At 43.1% G+C, this 19,981-nt stretch overlaps 1 protein-coding gene across 1 annotated transcript; it reads right to left on the reverse strand.

Annotated features, from left to right (window-relative positions):
- Positions 1-116: 116 nt before the first annotated feature.
- LOC129829688 (cilia- and flagella-associated protein 100-like) lies at positions 117-16,286 on the reverse strand. Its single transcript, XM_055891545.1, has 16 exons — positions 16,199-16,286; positions 12,944-13,012; positions 12,698-12,798; positions 12,319-12,505; positions 9,886-9,950; positions 8,725-8,888; positions 8,451-8,531; positions 8,100-8,281; positions 7,903-7,996; positions 7,761-7,766; positions 4,570-4,642; positions 4,345-4,535; positions 3,775-3,910; positions 3,330-3,532; positions 657-750; positions 117-230 (listed from the first exon to the last, which is right to left on the reverse strand). The coding sequence occupies exons 1-16, from the start codon at positions 16,284-16,286 to the stop codon at positions 117-119; spliced, it is 1,848 nt and encodes a 615-aa protein (XP_055747520.1).
- Between the last annotated feature and the right edge of the window lie 3,695 nt (positions 16,287-19,981).

The following is a 19,981-nucleotide window of genomic DNA, read 5'->3' on the forward strand; positions in this document are numbered from 1 at the left end:
TCTCCAAAGTATAATCTACACATACCGACAATTGAATTTGGATTTAACATTATGAACATACAGAACACATCAACTACTGAAGATCCATCAGGGCCCATGGTCTAGGCTGGAAGGGTTCAGGTGAAGAAGTAGAGCTGCTTCTCCTTCTCCATGTCAGTGTCTCCGTCATCATTGTTCACTAACTGCTCAGTCACCGGAGGTAGTGAGCGAGGCATCAGCTTCTTCCCCGTCTGAAATCACAAAATTCATATTAGTGTCTGTGTCTATGTCTATACACTGACATCTGTCTGGTAAGGCTTGTCATGTATGATGCTTTCTTTTGTAAGGTCTGTCACCAACATTTAGTGTGTTGTCTGTCACCAACATTTAGTGTGTTGTCTGTCACCAACATTTAGTGTGTTGTCTGTCACCAACATTTAGTGTGTTGTCTGTCACCAACATTTAGTGTGTTGTCTGTCACCAACATTTAGTGTGTTGTCTGTCACCAACATTTAGTGTGTTGTCTGTCACCAACATTTAGTGTGTTGTCTGTCACCAACATTTAGTGTGTTGTCTGTCACCAACATTTAGTGTGTTGTCTGTCACCAATATTTAGTGTGTTGTCTGTTACCAACATTGAGTGTGTTGTGTTTTGTATTGTTGTGTGTTTCATTCACAGGTCTCTTGGTGTCAGCCTGAGCTCTCTCCAAGGTTTTACGCAGGCGCTCCTCTTGGTGCATCTTCTGCACACGAACCTTCTCCACCCTTAGCCTGGAAACACAGACACATACAGTTTATTAGGTACACCACCCCATTCATTCCTACAGACAGTGAATAAAGTGGCCGTGGATTGTTATTTAAAGCAGGCAGACAGGGACCGAGGAATTCAGGTACTGTTCAATTGAACGTTAGAATGGGCAAAACTAGTGACCTAAGCAACTTTGAGCTTGGTATGATCGTCGTGATCATCAATGACTCTGGAGCAGTGGAAACGCACTCTCTGGAGTGATGAATCATCACGCTTCACCATCTGGAAGTCCGACGGACTAATCTGGGTTTGAGAACGCTGCCTGCCCCAATGCATAGTGCCAACTGTAAAGTTTGGTGGAGGAGGAATAATGGTCTGAGGCTGTTTTTCATGGTTCGGGCCCCTTAGTTCCAGTGAAGGGACATCTTAATGCTACAGCATACTATGACATTCTAGATAAATATGTGCTTCCAACTTTGTGGCAACAGTTTGGGGAAAGCCCTTTCCTGTTTCAGCATGACAATGCTCCCGTGCACAAAGCAATGTTCATACAGAAATGTTTTGCCGAGATCGGTGTGGAAGAACTTGACTGGCCTGCACAGAGCCCTGACCTCAACACCATCGACCAACTTCGGGATGAATTGGAACGCCGACTGCGAGCCAAGCCTAATCGGCCAACATTAGTGCCCGACCTCACTAATGTTCTTGTGGCTGAATGGAAGCAAGTACCCGCAGCAATGTTCCAACATCTAGTGGAAAGCCTTCCCAGAATAGCAGCAAAGGGGGGACCAGTTCCATATTAATGCCCATGATTTTGGAATGAGATGTTCGATGAGCAGGTGTCCATATACTTTTTGTAATGTAGTATATGTTAGCTAACTGACTGACTACTGATATGTTAGCTAACTGACTGACTACTGATATGTTAGCTAACTGACTGACTACTGATATGTCAGCTAACTGACTGACTACTGATATGTCAGCTAACTGACTGACTGACTGACTACTGATATGTTAGCTAACTGACTGACTACTGATATGTTAGCTAACTGACTGACTACTGATATGTCAGCTAACTGACTGACTACTGATATGTCAGCTAACTGACTGACTACTGATATGTCAGCTAACTAACTGACTGACTGACTACTGATATGTTAGCTAACTGACTGACTACTGATATGTTAGCTAACTGACTGACTACTGATATGTTAGCTAACTGACTACTGATATGTTAACTAACTGACTGACTACTGATATGTTAACTGACTGACTACTGATATGTCAGCTAACTGACTGACTACTGATATGTTAACTAACTGACTGACTACTGATATGTTAACTAACTGACTACTGATATGTCAGCTAACTGACAGACTACTGATATGTTAACTAACTGACTGACTACTGATATGTTAGCTAACTGACTGACTACTGATATGTTAGCTAACTGACTGACTACTGATATGTTAGCTAACTGACTGACTACTGATATGTTAGCTAACTGACTGACTACTGATATGTTAGCTAACTGACTGACTACTGATATGTTAGCTAACTGACTGACTACTGATATGTTAGCTAACTGACTGACTACTGATATGTCAGCTAACTGACTGACTACTGATATGTCAGCTAACTGACTGACTACTGATATGTCAGCTAACTGACTGACTACTGATATGTCAGCTAACTGACTGTCTACTGATATGTCAGCTAACTGACTGACTACTGATATGTTAACTAACTGACTGACTACTGATATGTTAACTAACTGACTGCCTGACTACTGATATGTTAGCTAACTGACTGCCTGACTACTGATATGTTAACTAACTGCCTGACTACTGATATGTTAGCTAACTGACTGCCTGACTACTGATATGTTAGCTAACTGACTGACTGACTACTGATATGTTAGCTAACTGACTGACTACTGATATGTCAGCTAACTGACTGACTACTGATATGTCAGCTAACTGACTGACTGACTACTGATATGTTAGCTAACTGACTGACTACTGATATGTTAGCTAAGTGACTGACTGACTACTGATATGTTAACTAACTGCCTGACTACTGATATGTTAGCTAACTGACTGCCTGACTACTGATATGTTAGCTAACTGACTGACTGACTACTGATATGTTAGCTAACTGACTGACTACTGATATGTTAGCTAAGTGACTGACTGACTACTGATATGTTAGCTAACTGACTGACTACTGATATGTCAGCTAACTGGCTGACTACTGATATGTTAACTAACTGACTGACTACTGATATGTCAACTAACTGACTGACTACTGATATGTCAGCTAACTGACTGACTGACTACTGATATGTTAGCTAACTGACTGACTACTGATATGTTAACTAACTGACTGACTGACTAATGATATGTTAACTAACTGACTGACTACTGATATGTTAACTAACTGACTGACTACTGATATGTTAACTAACTGACTGACTACTGATATGTTAATTAACTGACTGACTACTGATATGTTAACTAACTGACTGACTGACTACTGATATGTTAACTAACTGACTGACTACTGATATGTTAGCTAACTGACTGTACTCTTGATGACCCACCTGAGTCTCCTCTCCTTCTCCTTGGCCCTCTCGGCCATGAGCACGCGGTCCTTGGGAACCAGCTCCACCTTCTCCAGCAACTCCCCCAGGCGGCCCTCGATGTTGGTCAGCATCTGCAGCGTGGTCAGGTTGGCCCCACTCTCCCCTGCATAGCTCCTGTACACCTCAGCCACTTTCCTGCCCAGGGCCTCCAGCATCATATCCTGTACAGAGGGATAATGGAAGTCAGTCAGTCAGTGTAAGAGCCATGTGAGGGTGATCAAGTTCAACCTCACTGCTTCACACTCCCACTGTAGCTCATTTGCCCTAGATTAGGCCTGTATGGTGACTTTGCCCAAGTAGGGTTCACTCTGTGTACTGTATGCGGGTATACATATGAATGCAAGCAGTTGTGTGTGCTGTCTGTCTGTCTGTCTGTCTGTCTCTGTGAACAGTTCATGTTTACCTGGTCCTCTGCCATGTATTTCCCAAGGGAGAAGAGTCGTGATTTGAGCTCCAGCTCAGCAGCAGTGTCCTTCTCTCTCTGGATGGCATGGGCAATTATGTCAATCTGCTGGGTCAACTGCTCTGTCTCCTGGTCCCTGGATACACACACAATGTTTAACATTTGACCAATTTTGAATGATTTGCATTCATGCATTCTTGACAGTATGCTCCTTCAGGTGTTCTTGGAAGATCGTTCTTGTATGAACAGGAGAATGCACAATGTCTTTAATAAACGCCAACAGGTTATGCTACTCCGAGGTAATGGCAGTTTGAATACAGGTAGTTCAATCACTATCGCCACTACAATGGTTCTTCCTTTAAAAGTTGCGGCGTACTGCAGCCCAGCTTGCGGGGTGCAGCAGAATGACATGGCACGTTATACGTTGTGTCAGACATTGTTGCCAGAATGACGCAATTTACCACAATCTGCCACCATCTACCACAAACGATCGTGGCATAAGATCCAACATTTTAAAGGAAGAACCACTGTATGTAGATGTGAGGACATAAAGTTGCTGGGCTCTCTAACATCTTGTTGCGGGTGTTGTCCATAGTGTGTTTGAACTCCTCCATGGTCTCCTCTGTCTCTCTGGAGTTCTGGATCAGAGTCAGGTTCTGCTTCTCCAGGTCTGTCAGCAGGTCCAACAGCTGCTGAGGGTCAGTGAAGAACAGCTCCGGCTCCTGTGGGGTAATACATACACACAGTGAACCTTTACTTAGGTCAACATTAAGGCTACTTTGACACCAGGTGAATGATATAGCATAAAACATATCTGACCTCATATTCAGGCAGTTTGCTCTCATCCACCGGTACTGTAACCTCCTTCCTAAAACACAACCAACATTTTATTATTTATGTTTTATTTCACCTTTATTTAACCAGGTAGGCTAGTTGAGAAGAAGTTATCATTTACAACTGTGACCTGGCCAAGATAAAGCAAAGCAGTTCGACACAAACAACAACACAGAGTTACACATGGAATTAACAAACATACAGTCAATAATACAATAGAGAAAGTCTATATACAGTGTGTGCAAATGAGGTAGGATAAGGGGGGTGAGGCAATAAATAGGCCAGTGGCAAAATTATTACAGTATGGCAAATTAAACACTGGAGTGATAGATGTGCAGAAGATGAGTGTGCAAGTAGCAAAATAAATAAAATAAATAACAATATGGTGATGAGGTAGTTGGATGGGCTATTTACAGATTGGCTATGTACAGGTGCAGTGATCTGTGAGCTGCTCTGACAGCTGGTGCTTAAAGCTAGTGAGTGAGATATGAGTCTCCAGCTTCAGGGATTTTTGCAGTTTGTTCCAGTCATTGGCAGCAGAGAACTGGAAGGAAAGGCGGCTGAAGGAGGAATTGGCTTTGGGGGTGACCAGTGAAATATACCTGCTGGAGTGCGTGCTGCGGGTGGATGCTGCTATGGTGAACAGTGATCTGAGATAAGGCGGGGCTTTACCTAGCAATGACTTATAGATTACCTGGAGCCAGTGGGTTTGGCGACGGATATGAAGCGAGAGCCAGCCAACGAGAGCCAGCCAACGAGAGCATACAGGTCGCAGTGGTGGGCAGTATATGGGGCTTTGGCTACAAAACGGATGGCACTGTGATAGACTGCATCCAATTTGCTGAGTAGAGTGTTGGAGGCTACTTTGTAAATGACATCGCCGAAGTCGAGGATAGTCAGTTTTACGAGGGTATGTTTGGCAGCATGAGTGAAGGATGCTTTGTTGCGAAATAGGAAGCCGATTCTAGATTTAATTTTGGATTGGAGATGCTTAATGTGAGTCTGGAAGGAGAGTTTACAGTCTAACCAGACACCTAGGTATTTATAGTTTTCCACATATTCTAAGTCCGAACCATCCAGAGTAGTGATGCTGGACGGGGGGGGTAGGTGTGTGCAGCGATCGGTTGAAGAGCATGCATTTAGTTTTGCTTGCATTTAAGAGCAGTTGGAGGCCACGGAAGGAGAGTTGCATTGAAGCTTGTCTGGAGGTTAGTTAACAATAAGAGGTAAGGTTAGTTAACGGTAAGAGACTTGTTTCTGGAGAGGTGGATTTTTAAAAGTAGAAGCTCAAATTGTTTGGGCACAGACCTGGATAGTTAAACAGAACTCTACAGGCTATCTCTGCAGTAGATTGCAACTCCGCCCCCTTTGGCAGTTCTATCTTGTCGGAAAATGTTATAGTTAGTGGTGGAAATTTCAGGGGTTTTGGTGGTCTTCCTAAACCAGGATTCAGACACGGCTAGGACATCCGGGTTGGCAGTGTGCTAGGGCAGTGATAAAACAAACTTAGGGAGGAGGCTTCTAATGTTAACATGCATGAAACCAAGGCTGTTACGGTTACAGAAGTCAACAAATGAGTGCGCCTGGGGAATGGGAGTGGAGCTAGGCACTGCAGGGCCTGGATTAACCTTAACATCACCAGAGGAACAGAGGAGGAGTAGGATAAGGGTAAGGCTAAAGGCTAAAAGAACTGGCCGTCTAGTACGTTCAGAACAGAGAGTCAAAGGAGCAGATTTCTGGGCACGGTAGTATAGATTCAAGGCATAATGTACAGGCAAAGGTATGGTAGGATGTAAATACAGTGGGGATAAACCTGTGCATAGAGTGACGATGAAAGAGATATTGTCTCGAGAAATATAATTTAAACCAGGTAATGTCACCGCATGTGTGGGAGGTGGAACCAAAGTGTTAACTAAGGCGTATTGAGCAGGGCTAGAGGCTCTGCAGTGAAATGAGGCAATAATTACTACAAAACAGCAATGGACACGGCATATTGACGTTAGGGAGAGGCATGCGTAGCCAAGTGATCATAGGAGTCCAGTGAGTGGCTGCAGGCAGCTAGCGGGCCGGGGCTAGCAGAAGGGCCTTTGAGGGACGTCGCGACGGAAGAAAGTCTGTTGTGGCCCCCTCGTGCTGTGACGTCGGCAGACGGATCAATAGGACTCTGTGTGGTAAACCAGGCCAATTGGCAAAATAGGTATAGTGGCCAAAGAATTTGTACGATGGGCCTCTTAAGCGAACAGTCCGATGTGCTCTAGACAGATAGCAGGCTGCAGCTAGCAGGCTAGCGGGTGGGCATACAGGGGACATCGCTTTCGGAGGAGTCAGTTGAAAAAACCCCTCAGGCGGAATTACGTTGGTAGTCCAGTCGTGATGGGTCGGCGGGGCTCCATGTATTGTAGCCCAAGCAGTGGCTGATGGGCCTCTTCGGCTAGCCGGGAGATGCGCCTAGCAGATGGGCCTAGCAATGGCTAACTGACTACTAGCTTGTAGCTTTTGATAGGGGTTCCGGTTCATAAGTATAAAGAAATAGCAGATCCCTACCACATTGGGTGAGGCGGGTTGCAGGAGAATTTATTCAGTCCGTAGATGGAAAGTGATATTAAAATATATACGAAATACATACGGAATAAAACAAGGAAAAACGATATTTACACGGGACAAGACAAAACACACGTCCGACTGCTATGCCATCTTGGTTAGAGACATAAGGACATAGGGATCAGTGGAGGCTGCTGAGTGGAGGATGGCTCATAATAATGGCGGGAACAGAGTTAATGGAATGGCATCAAACGTATGGAAGCCATGTGTTTGATGTATTTGTTACCATTAGACCTATTACGCTCCAGCCATTCCCACGAGCCCGTCCTCGCCAATTAAGGTGCCACCAACCTCCTGTGACGGGGATACAGTTAAACGATGCAACAGAGACATCTCATCTCAACAACACTCTTGAACAGGGCTCTCCAACCCTGTTCCTGGAGAGCTACCATCCTGTAGGTTCAGTCCAACCCTGTTCCTGGAGAGCTACCATCCTGTAGGTTCACTCCAACCCTGTTCCTGGAGAGCTACCGCCCAGTAGGTTCAGTCCAACCCTGTTTCTGGAGAGCTACTGTTCTGTAGGTTTTCACTCCAACCCTAATCTAGCACACCTGATTCTAATAATTAGCTGGTTGACAAGCTGAATTAGGTTAGTTACAACTGGGGTTGTAGGGAACAGCGAGGTATCTCTCCAGGAACAAGGTTGGCGAGCCCTGCTCTGGAATAATGATCCTGTACTGGGGCTCCACTCACGGCTTGATACTCTCTCTGGTTCCCATCATACTCTGTCTCTGGGGAGTCCTGGGGTCACATACAGGAGGCAGGTCCCTGGCCATACTCTCTCTATCTGAACAGAGAGAACGTAGATCTCTAATGAACCAGACCCATAATCACAGTCTGTCAAATGTGACTGGTGTGATATGATGGGACAACTACTGTAATTGACATACGTCTGCCGGGTTTGGCTGGCTCGGCTAGCTGAGCCTCCCTCTCCTTGATGGCAGCTTTGATCTTGTCCACCATGGCCCTGCGAGCCTGCTGTCTCTCCTGCCACTCTGTAGGGGACAGCTTCAGCAGGAAGCCATTGTACAGGGTGTACTCCTTCAGGATCTCCTCGTTCTTGGAGATGTCACTGTGGACACGTATGAACATGTGCCATCATGCTCAATTGCATGTACGCAATAACATTTGTAAAGCTTACACCCACCACAAACAATGGCACACATCCAGAAGCCAACTTATGCATAACTCATGCACAGTACATAGTAAAAGATAGGACCCTTTACTCTCTGCCATACTACCTTTTCACTGCCACCATTTTGCCTGAGATCCTCTTGATCTTTGCAACCTTCTCCAGTTTGGCTTTGGTCTCGTGTTCAGCACTACAACAGTCAACACGAAGGATGATTTAAAGGAAGCACATGGAGGGAAATACAGTCATCTTGTTGGTTCAGTCATTCAAAAAAGTGTCTCATTGTTATTATTCATAATAATCATTATACCCATAAAACAAACACTGTGAAATCACACAATATGAAAACTGTTTTGTAGAGACAGTGGACTGTAGTCTGGTACATTTTGATTGCCTCCACTGAGTTCTTGTCATTCTCCTCGAGGAACTCATCAAACATGGCCGCGTCCTCGTCCAGAAATGTCTCCGCCTGCTGCAGCCTGTTCTCTTCCTTGGTGGCCACCTCGGCCAGCTTGTGAATCACCTCCCTCTTCACAGCCAGGGAGTACTGGGGAGAAAGGGTTAAAGGTCAGTGACCACAGGAAGGAAGGAGAGGAGAGACTGCGTTCAAAACAGAGAACAGGTCCAAGTAAGAACGGAGACGCAGAGTGTTTATTGTTTTGTTGGTATATCAATGGAAAGACACAACAGGAAAGAGATAATTTGCGTGTTCTCCATGCTGTGATATGCTAATACTGTACATGTAATAAGTTAAAGAGCTGTCTCTCCCTTGAGGCAAACAGACTTCTCAGTGAAGGAAGTAACTGGAGGTTTGTACGGTCTGGAGAGTGAGTAATCTCAGGAAATGTAAATGTCTGCGGCTCTGGGATTTAAGAGGGTGAAATGTGATGCCATGGGACCTATTAGACATGCAGCCCGAGACCTGGGGATTGATGCCTTTCAAGTAAGCTACTGCCTCAGTGTTTTTATATTCATGTAGTGATTTACTTTCTCTGAAACGGTTAGAACTGGACAACAACAAGCATATCCTGATGTAATTGTACCCTTTTTTTCTTATTTTGTTTTTTTCTTATTTTGCTTTTTATGAGGCTGTGGAAAGAATTAAGTGACGAAAATGTGTGTTTTTAAAGGAACAATGCAGGTTTTGTCAGAGCTTGGGTAATAGGTCAGACAAGCTTAGCTCAGGGAAACTTTGGGCAAATATAAACGGAGCCTTCAAGCAAAAAGGGGACGCACACGAAGCTGAACCAAGCCATGCGCTGTGTTACCAATAACAGCAATCGCGCCTTTCTGTTTTTCCACTTACCTCATCTCTGAACTGATTTACGTATTAAACAGCTTTTGTTGTTGTTATTAACTCTGAAGCTAAGAAGCCTTGTGGTTTGAAGGATTAGAAAATATATACTCCAGTGGTGAAAACAATAATGCCATGTTAACTTCTGTAAGTGCATTGATGTGTCTTTTGGGTTTTGTGAGTGAGACAGTAATCATTCCTAACTGGACAGTGACTGGTTTGGTGTACTAAGCATTATGTCATTTCTTACCTCAATGAGAAACATCTCCCTCTTCTTAGTGATGTACTCACTAATATTCTCCCTGTCATTGGAGTCTGAGGGAACAAACTCTCATTGATTACTGCCTGTCCTTTAGCAAACTTTTCTGCTAACTCAAATACTTTAACGCTAACTCAAATACTTTAACGCTAACTCAAATGCTTTTATGCTAACTCAAATGCTTTAATGCTAACTCAAATACTTTGAGGCAAAGACAGGAGAGGGAATACATATGAAATCCCTTTGACTTTGGATACAGGACCGTCTTTGTTCTCTTCTCTAAATGGTTAGGATTAGAATTAGGAGACCAGTTCCAATATGAGAGGACACGTTCTCTCTGGAGCATCATCACTACATTAACACAAAACACTTTTTGTCTTGGAAAACAGCAATAGCTAAGTAATCCTGAGTGAGGAAACGTATCAATTAAAGAGAAATTTGCAGAAAGGCGGAATGGAAGTGGAGAAAGTCAAAGTTGCACATCCATTATGATATTCTGAGAGAGCAACTTGGCATATATAAGGCAATTAGAAATGCCAGACGGGCTTAGTTAAAGTGGTAAATGATCTTAGAGCCAACACAGATGCCAAACAGCTCTCTGTCCTTGTACTCTTGGATTTAAGTGCTGCATTCAACACTATTGACCATGATGTCCGTCTGGACAGACTGGAGAGGTGGGTTGGCCTCTCTGCTCAAATTCTAAATTGGTTTCGGACCTATTTTACCGGTCAAGAGTTTTTTGTCACCCTTGCTGAACACAATTCCGAGAAAATATATATCACGTGGCGTTCCACAAGGTTTGATTTTGGGTCCGGCTCTGTTCAGTTTATACTGTATATGTTAGCCCTTGGCAGTGTTATCAGAAAGCACAGCATTGATTTTCATTGTTATGCAGACAGTACACAACTTTACATTTCTGTGTCCCCAGAGGATTTTAGTTCCACAGATAAATTATTAGACTGTATTAGTGATTTAAATACTTGGATCGCTCACAACTTCCTCCAGCTAAATCAAGACAAGACCAGGGTATTTCTTGTTGGAGCCAAAGCACAGAGAGAGAATTTGGCTTCACATTTTACTTCACTGGCAATAAAGATAAAACACCAGGTAAAAAACCTAGGTGTCATTTTAGATTCTGAACTCAATTTCAAATCACACATTAGGAATGTGAGCAAAATAGTTTTTTACCACCTGAGAAACATTGCAAATGTGCGTCCGTTTCTCTCTCAGGCTGATACAGAGAGACTCATCCATGCTTTTATTACAAGCAGGCTTGACTACTGTAATGGTCTCATGTCTGGTCTACTCAAGACAGCCATTGGTCAACTGCAATACATACAGAATGCTGCAGCACGGGTACTGACCAAAACCAGATGGAGAGCACACATTAAACCAGTTTTAAGATCTCTGCACTGGCTGCCAGTGAGTTTTAGAATTAGTTTTAAGATTCTAATTTTGGCTTTTAAATCAATCCACGATTGTGCTCCCCAATGCATGTCAGATATGCTTTTGAGTTATGTACCCAGTAGGTTCCTCAGGTCCTCTGGCACTGGCCTTTTTAACTATCCCAAAGCCTTGGACCAAGAGTCATGAAGAGACAGCCTTTAGTTATTATGCCCTCAGCCACTGGAATAGGCTGCCAGAGAACCCGAGGGGGGCCAAAACTATGGACATATTTAAAAGAGATTTTTCTTTCTTTTCCTTAGGGTGCTTTTTAATCTCTCCGTTTTTATTGTTATTCTTTTGTTTTTTATCCTCTGCTGTTTGCTGTGTAGTAAATAGTTCCGTTTTTATTTTCATTGTTTTTTTGTTTGTTTGTCCTGTGAAGCACATTGCGTTGCTTTCTGAAATGTGCTGTATAAATAAAGCTTGATTTGATTTGATGATTTGATTTGGTCTTGCAAAACAACAGAGCGTACATCATTTCATTATGTGTCAATAGTCAGATTCAGTAACTTGTCAACTTATCAACTTATCCTCAATGTCTCTGGGGATAATCCTAGCTTCCACTTAGTTATGCACTGATGTCAATTGGAGAATAAGTGAAGATTTGACTTCAGTGGAAGTTAGGATTCACCCCCCTGAGACTACAGTAAAAAGACCCAGAGAAGCATCCTAATATACTGGTCATCAGAGCCATGTATTAGAGAGTTAGGACTTTGAGGTCTCTGCATTATGATGCATTTATATTACCTACATTCCTTGGCAGCCATGTTAGCTCCCCATGGGCAATATTGACCAATAGCAGTTCACAGAATGTTCTAAATTTCAAACAATGCTATGTACAAGATTCCAAATACTGATAATGAATGGAGGAATGAATGGAAATGCTCAAAGGTGCTAACATGACCTCTGTTCTAAAAGTTGGTCGAACTCTCTAAATAAATGGCTCTGGTGGTCATGAAAGGCCTGATGGGCACTCACTCAGGATGGCAGCTTTCCTCCATGCCGGATCATCCCTGAGGGTGGACACAGCCTTGCTGCAGGAGGTGGGGTACACCTCATTCTGCCCCTGTCTCAGCTCCTGCCTCAGGTTAGCCTGCTTGGCTTGTATCCTCCCAGCATAGGTGGACTTCTCATGGACCTTCAGCGTCTGCTGTCGCTGGCGCTCCTATGGTTCATCACACAAATGAGCATGGTCAAGATGGCATGTTGAAAGATGGCACTGAGGATCAGAATTTGATCAAATATTATGGTCAGGTCCACAGTCACAGTGGAAAAGGATCATGAATGCAATGAAACCCTGATGGAGTCAAACAGGGAAGGTTCAAACACTACAGACGACACAACATGGCTTCTTCACCAGCTTCCTTTGTTCATTTTCCTTGTTTCTCATGAGGAAGATGTTGTCTGCCGGGAGTTTGAAGGGATTCCTCCTCGCTGTCCTCACTTCTCTCTGTCTCGCTGCATAAACATACATAAACATTTCCATACTTTACACAACCGCACTGAACACTGGTTGTTGCCAGGTAAATACCAGAGAGTTGCATCTCCATATACAGTATCTCTAGTTGTCTATAGACACTAATGCACCAGGATGTCAGGTCACCTGAGACTGGAGGCTTGGTGTCACTGCAGGAGATGAGAGGACCTGCTAGTCTGAAGGCTGTTTGTTTCTCTGTAGATAGTGTGGGTTAGAGTGGGGGTTAGAGGGGGGGTTAGAATCGGGGTTACAGCCGGGGTTAGAAACAAAAATAATTGTATTTGTCACATGCGCCGAGTACAACTGGTGTAGACTTTACCGTGAAATTCTTGCTAAAATAAAATAGTAACAGGAATTCAATAAAATACACAAAAATGAAGCTATATACAGGGAGTACCAGTACCAGATCAATGTGGAGCTATATACAGGGAGTACCAGTACCAGATCAATGTGGAGCTATACACAGGGAGTACCAGTACCAGATCAATGTGGAGCTATATACAGGGAGTACCAGTACCAGATCAATGTGGAGCTATATACAGGGAGTACCAGTACCAGATCAATGTGGCGCTATACACAGGTAGTACCAGTACCAGATCAATGTGGAGCTATATACAGGGAGTACCAGTACCAGATCAATGTGGAGCTATATACAGGGAGTACCAGTACCAGATCAATGTGGAGCTATACACAGGGAGTACCAGTACCAGATCAATGTGCAGAGGTACCAGGTGTTTGAGGTAGATACGTACATGAAGGCAGGTTAAAGTGACTAGGCATCAGGATAGATCATAAGGTATTAGAGGTAGATATGTACATGAAGGCAGGGTAAAGTGACTAGACATCAGGATAGATAATAATAAGGTATTTGAGGTAGATATGTACATGAAGGCAGGGTAAAGTGACTAGGCATCAGGATAGATAATAATAAGGTATTTGAGGTAGATATGGACATGAAGGCAGGGTAAAGTGACTAGGCATCAGGATAGATAATAATAAGGTATTTGAGGTAGATATGGACATGAAGGCAGGGTAAAGTGACTAGGCATCAGGATAGATCATAAGGTATTTGAGGTAGATATGTACATGAAGGCAGGGTAAAGTGACTAGACATCGGGATAGATAATAATAAGGTATTTGAGGTAGATATGGACATGAAGGCAGGGTAAAGTGACTAGGCATCAGGATAGATAATAATAAGGTATTTGAGGTAGGTATGTACATGAAGGCAGGGTAAAGTGACTAGACATCGGGATAGATCATAATAAGAATAAGAATAAAGAGTAGCAGCATGTAATGAGTCTACAAGTGTGTGTGAGTGTCTGTAAGTGAGGTTTGGTTGATCAATAGCAGCATAGGGAATAGTGTAATTTCAGTGTTACAAAGTAGCTTACCATTGTACCTACCTGTTTGTGCAAACTGAAATGTAAACAATAACAAAGCTGCCACCCTCTACTGTTTGGGTAAAAAGCCCAGGGATGGTGCTGGAGAAATGTAGCCACGTTCATAGAGATCCATGAGATCACTTCAGTTAGTGCTATATACGGCTGCTAGAATCGTGACTAGAACCAAAAAATGTGATCCTATTACTCCAGTGCTAGCCTCCCTACACTGGCTTCCTGTTAAGGCAAGGGCTGATTTCAAGGTTTTACTGCTAACCTAAAAAGCATTACATGGGCTTGCTCCTACCTATCTTTACAATTTGGTCCTGCCGTACATACCTACACGTACGCTACGGTCACAAGACGCAGGCCTCCTAATTGTCCCTAGAATTTCTAAGCAAACAGGAGGCAGGGCTTTCCCCTACAGAGCTCCATTTTTTATGGAATGGTCTGCCTACCCATGTGAGAGATGCAGACTCGGTCTCAACCTTTAAGTCTTTACTGAAGACTCATCTCTTTAGTAGGTCATATGATTGAGTGTAGTCTGGCCCAGGAGTGTGAAGGTGAATGGAAAGGCTCTGGAGCAACGAACCGCCCTTGCTGTCTCTGCCTGGCCGGTTCCCCTCTCTCCACTGGGATTCTCTGCCTCCAACCTTATTACAGGGGCTGAGTCACTGGCTTACTGGTGCTCTTCCATGCCGTCCCTAGCAGGGGTGCGTCACTTGAGTGAGTTGAGTCACTGACATGGTCTTCCTGTCTAGGTTGGCGACCCCCCTTGGGTTGTGCCGTGGCGGAGATCTTTGTGGGCTATACTCGGCCTTGTTTCAGGATGGTAAGTTGGTGGTTGAAGGTATCCCTCTAGTGGTGTGGGGGCTGTGCTTTGGCAAAGTGGGTGGGGTTATATCATGCCTGTTTGGCCCTGCCCGGGGGTATCATCGGATGGGGCCACAGTGTCTCCTGACCCCTCCTGTCTCAGCCTCCAGTATTTATGCTGCAGTGGTTTATGTGTCGGGGGGCTAGGGTCAGTCTGTTATATCTGGAGTATTTCTCCTGTCTTATCCGGTGTCCTGTGTGAATTTAAGTATGCTTTCTCTAATTCTCTCTTTCTCTTTCTTTCTTTCTTTCTTTCTTTCTTTCTCTCTCTCGGAAGACCTGAGCCCTACGACCATGCCTCAGGACTACCTGGCATGATGACTCCTTGCTGTCCCCAGTCCACCTGGCCGTGCTGCTGCTCCAGTTTCAACTGTTCTGCCTGCGGCTATGGAACCCTGACCTGTTCACCGGACGTGCTACCTGTCCCAGACCTGCTGTTTTCAACTCTCTAGAGACAGCAGGAGCGGTAGACATACTCTCAATGATCGACTATGAAAAGCCAACTGACATTTACTCCTGAGGTACTGACTTGTTGCACCCTCGACAACTACTGTGATTATTATTATTTGACCATGCTGGTCATTTATGAACATTTGAATATCTTGGCCATTTTCTGTTATAATCTCTACCCGGCACAGCCAGAAGAGGACTGGCCACCCCTCATAGCCTGGTTCCTCTCTAGGTTTCTTCCTAGGTTTTGACCTTTCTAGGGAGTTTTTCCTAGCCACTGTGCTTCTACACCTGCATTGCTTGCTGTTTGGGGTTTTAGGCTGGGTTTCTGTACAGCACTTTGAGATATCAGCTGATGTAAGAAGGACTATAGAAATACATTTGATTTGATTTGATCAAAATTATGGTTTTAACCATGTTTTGAAGGTAGGCCTACCATACACATTGTTTGTTTGCAATTACATTGTTTACAAACATTGGAGTAAAACAAAGTTATATTTTGGGTTCTAATGGGGTAAGAGAGTTGGACTGCACCATCTAGACCTCTCTTCCCCCTAGAATCCCTTCACCTGCATTTGCCCTGGTTTTAGGTGATATTGTATTCTACAGTCATCGCGCACATTGCCTACTGCAGTGACACTGAGCGTCAAACCCAGTAGACGGCTTTCTCACTTACTATAAATTGCTGGGGGTCTGTCTTCGATGCTGTCCGGGGACTCAGCTCCCGCGGTATCCTTCACAGACATCTCTTCTTGAGCATCCATGAAGAAAAGTCAATTACATTGGCCAGTATGGATTCTAATCGTTCGAGTCCAATTATGCAAATATTCTACTGCTCGGCTGTCATCCTATGCCTCAATTGTGGCGTTTTTCTTTAAATAGGCTAATGCAAATCATTTATTTAAAATGATAGCCTACCTTACTTTGTGAAGTTGTTGTTATAGCTATGCTCATATAAACAAGAATTACTTTTTTTTAAATACACTATTTAGAAAATGTCTTCATAGACTAAGGCTATCTGTAGGGTATTGATTATGACACGTCTCACCGGCGACCTGCCATATATGTAAACATTTTGATTACGGATTTGGCAATCGGCGTGACATGGCTGGAGCGTCACAATTGATCAAGATGTAGAGCTACGTGAGCTAACCCGACAACAACCGATCCGATAGATGGCAGTGAACCTGTCTGGCATAGGTAGTCTACAATGAATAAATTGGATGTTGGCTACCTATTGAATGATAATTGGGTCTCAAATCAAATGTTATTTGTCACTTGCGCCGAATACAACAGGTACACCTTGCAGTGAAATGCTTAGTTTACAGTGAAATGCTTAGTTTACAGTGAAATGTTTACAAAGCAATAAAAAATATATACAATTTACTACATATAATATTGAGGTAAAAGTGTTTGCAACAGCGGGATAGGATTAGCCCTAAGCAATAATGCATTCGCACTTTATCGAACGTTAGGCTATAGTTCAATACATAATGGTTGTCAATAATGGTTTATTTTTCCCATGATAATGTATTTGAATATTCACTCAAGCCATCCCTGGTATGAAATATTTCCCCCCAGTTTTGCGTTGCAACATCGAATTCGAATTCTAGGGTTGCCTTCCTCGTTTCAAATGGCAATTCTAGAACGTTCTGCATTCTTGAATGCTCAATTTTCATAATTCCTTCTCCACTGTAGCTAATCCTATCCCGCTGTTGCAAACAGTTATATCTCAATATTATATGTAGTAAATATTACCTTTTTTTTAATCGCATTTGTACTATTTTCACAAGTAGACCTACTGTATGTGGTACATTTTCACAAGTCTTAGTACAACACTCTAAACTGGTCACACTTGTAATGAAGCCAGTCTTTCATTCAAAATCTGTCATTTTGCATTAATGTGGATTGTAAACATCTCTCACCACACAACCATTGATTAAAAACATACGTTTATTGCGAAATGTAATGAGAACACTGGTTTAATCACCAAAACAACATAATGATATATTTTCAATTTTGTCGTTTTAACTACCAGTTAATCCAATAGCAAACAATGCAATGTACTTATTTCAAATCACCCTTAGAAATGAATAATACAATAATTTAAAACAATTATAATAATTTAAAAAAGTGAATAATTGAACATGCTACTATAGTGTAAGGCACTAAGGGGTGACTAGCCTCGTGGGGTAACTGCCTGGGGTAACATTTAAACCACACGATGTCATCAAATTATTTCCCGCAAACTTTCCCTCGCTGCCACTGCTCTTGCTCAACAAAACATTTCACAGCTTTTGGGAGATATCTCTCCCCCTGTTTTCAGTCACAGGTGGGGACTGGATTAGGTGTGAGCGTGGGCTCAGGAGGTGGGCTCATGAGTTGTGCTCCAATTTTACTGGGGACAGCTTTATTTATGACCTACTGTATGTACAAATTAGAATCGTGCAATAGCAGAATATAGGAGAGTTGCCACATCAATGTTACACTGAGTTAGTTATTGTTATTAAATGTTATATTCCAATGTTATTTCATGTTATTAGTTATATTCCATTCCAATTTATATTCCAATTAATATATATTTTGTATTAGTTAAAAATAACTATTGAAAACCATTTGCTCCTGAATGTCATTTTAAAGACTACTGGGATTTGGTGGTGAAACTTCACAACTCTTAGTAAAAAATTCAAAACAGATCATCAAAAAAGCTTTTTTTTCCAAAACTTTATTTGTTGATGTAGCCTAAATATTTGTTTATCTTCATTTGTACTCAAACCTTGTCCTATTTATGTGTCCCAAATAACTGCTAATAATAGTAGCCTAGATGTGTTATATGGCATTTGGCAAGCAGCAACAACCAAACAAGTTCCCTCCCTCAAAGACAAAAACAGAATGAACTCAGTTTTCTCAAGTAAGGTCACTGTTGGTCACGACTGTTGATTTTCTCTAGCAGTCCAACATAGCAACTAAAGCTTGTTGACTCACAGGTCTATTCTTTCCAGGGTTTTGGAGCTGTGTTTTGCTGCTTGATCCTTGAACATGTGTTTAAAATCTAAGTCACAAACATTTCCCCGTACCATGTTCTTTTCCTGGGTGCTGAACTGAGGGGGAAACAGAGTTGTCCACCACAACATGGGAATCATGCCCTTTAGATGGCGAGGATCTTAGACCTTTGATGTTCTTCTAGGTTCAAACAATGAAAAGGGGTAGGAGGAAACAACCCTCCAGACTGAAGGCCGTGAGGTTGGAGCTGCAGTCCAGGGATGGACTCCAGACGATATTTTTTATTTTATTTAACCTTTCTTTAAATAGGCAAGTCAGTTAAGAACAAATTCTTATTTACAATGGCGGCCTACCCCGGCCAAACCCAGACGACGCTGAGTCAATTGTCCACCGCCTTATGGGACTCCCAATCACGGCCGGCTGTGATTCAACCTGGATTCGAACCAGAGACAGCACTCTGTTTCTCTCTGTCGCTCTCTCTCTCTTTCTCTCTTTCTCTCTCTCTCTCTTTTTCTCTCTCTCTCTCTCTCTCTCTCTCTCTCTCTCTCACCCCCTCCCAATCTCTCTCTCTCTCTCTCTCTCTCTCTCTCTCTCTCTCTCTCTCTCTCTCTCTCTCTCTCTCTCTCTCTCTCTCTCTCTCTCTCTCTCTCTCACCCCCTCCCAATCTCTCTCTCTCTCTCTTTCTCTCTATCTCTCTCCCTTTTTCTCTCCCTCTCTCTCTCTCTCTGTCTCTCTCTCTCTGTCTCTCTCTCTCTCTCTCTCTCTCTGTCTCTCTCTCTCTCTCTCTCTCTCTGTCTCTCTCACTCCCTCCCTCCCGATCTCTCCTGACCTATGGACAGGATTCTGTTCCAGAGACTTGAGAAACACTCCAGAGTCCAATTCTCCTCTCCCCGAGTGTCTCCCTCACACTTCCAAGAAAACCCCACGCGTGTGTATGTGTGTGTGTGTGTGTGTGTGTTTTGCGTGTGTTTTGCGTGTGTGTGTGTGTGTGTGTGTGTGTGTGTTTTGCGTGTGTGTTTTGCGTGTGTGTGTGTGTGTGTGTGTGTGTGTGTGTGTGTGTGTGTGTGTGTGTTTTGCGTGTGTGTGTGTGTGTGTGTGTGTGTGTGTGTGTGTGTGTGTGTGTGTGTGTGTGTGTGTACAATTCTGCTATCAGAAACCATCTTCCTAAGTGCTCCAAAGGAATCACATTAAAAATAAAATAAATAGATTTTACTTTATTTCAAATGCCTTTTATACCGTACAAACATTTCACTGTCCATTCAATAAGTAAATGCATTCATCCATTCAATAACAATAACACATTTTCACAAATCCAATAGTGTAAAAGTGAACACAGAGTCGGTGAAAATATATATCCCCCACCAACATGTATGGAAGTAGGCAAAAGGTGAGGGCCTAATCCACTGAAGAGGATGAGACAGTCCGATGTAACAAAAGCCCACTAAGCTGTCTAATA

Source organism: Salvelinus fontinalis, chromosome 31 (genome assembly GCF_029448725.1).
Source record: "Salvelinus fontinalis isolate EN_2023a chromosome 31, ASM2944872v1, whole genome shotgun sequence".
Taxonomy (NCBI): Eukaryota; Metazoa; Chordata; class Actinopteri; order Salmoniformes; family Salmonidae; genus Salvelinus; species Salvelinus fontinalis.

What these genes read in the sequence shown, in the direction of transcription:
- LOC129829688 (XM_055891545.1), bottom strand. Translation starts at nt 16,286, where the DNA reads ATGGATGCTCAAGAAGAGATGTCTGTGAAGGATACCGCGGGAGCTGAG. An exon ending in TCAGTGGAGGCAATCAAAAT is followed by an intron (nt 8,532 to 8,724) that starts GTACCAGACTAC and finishes TGACTGTTGTAG; the next exon opens with TGCTGAACACGAGACCAAAG. An exon ending in GAGAAGGAGAGGAGACTCAG is followed by an intron (nt 751 to 3,329) that starts GTGGGTCATCAA and finishes CTGTGTTTCCAG; the next exon opens with GCTAAGGGTGGAGAAGGTTC.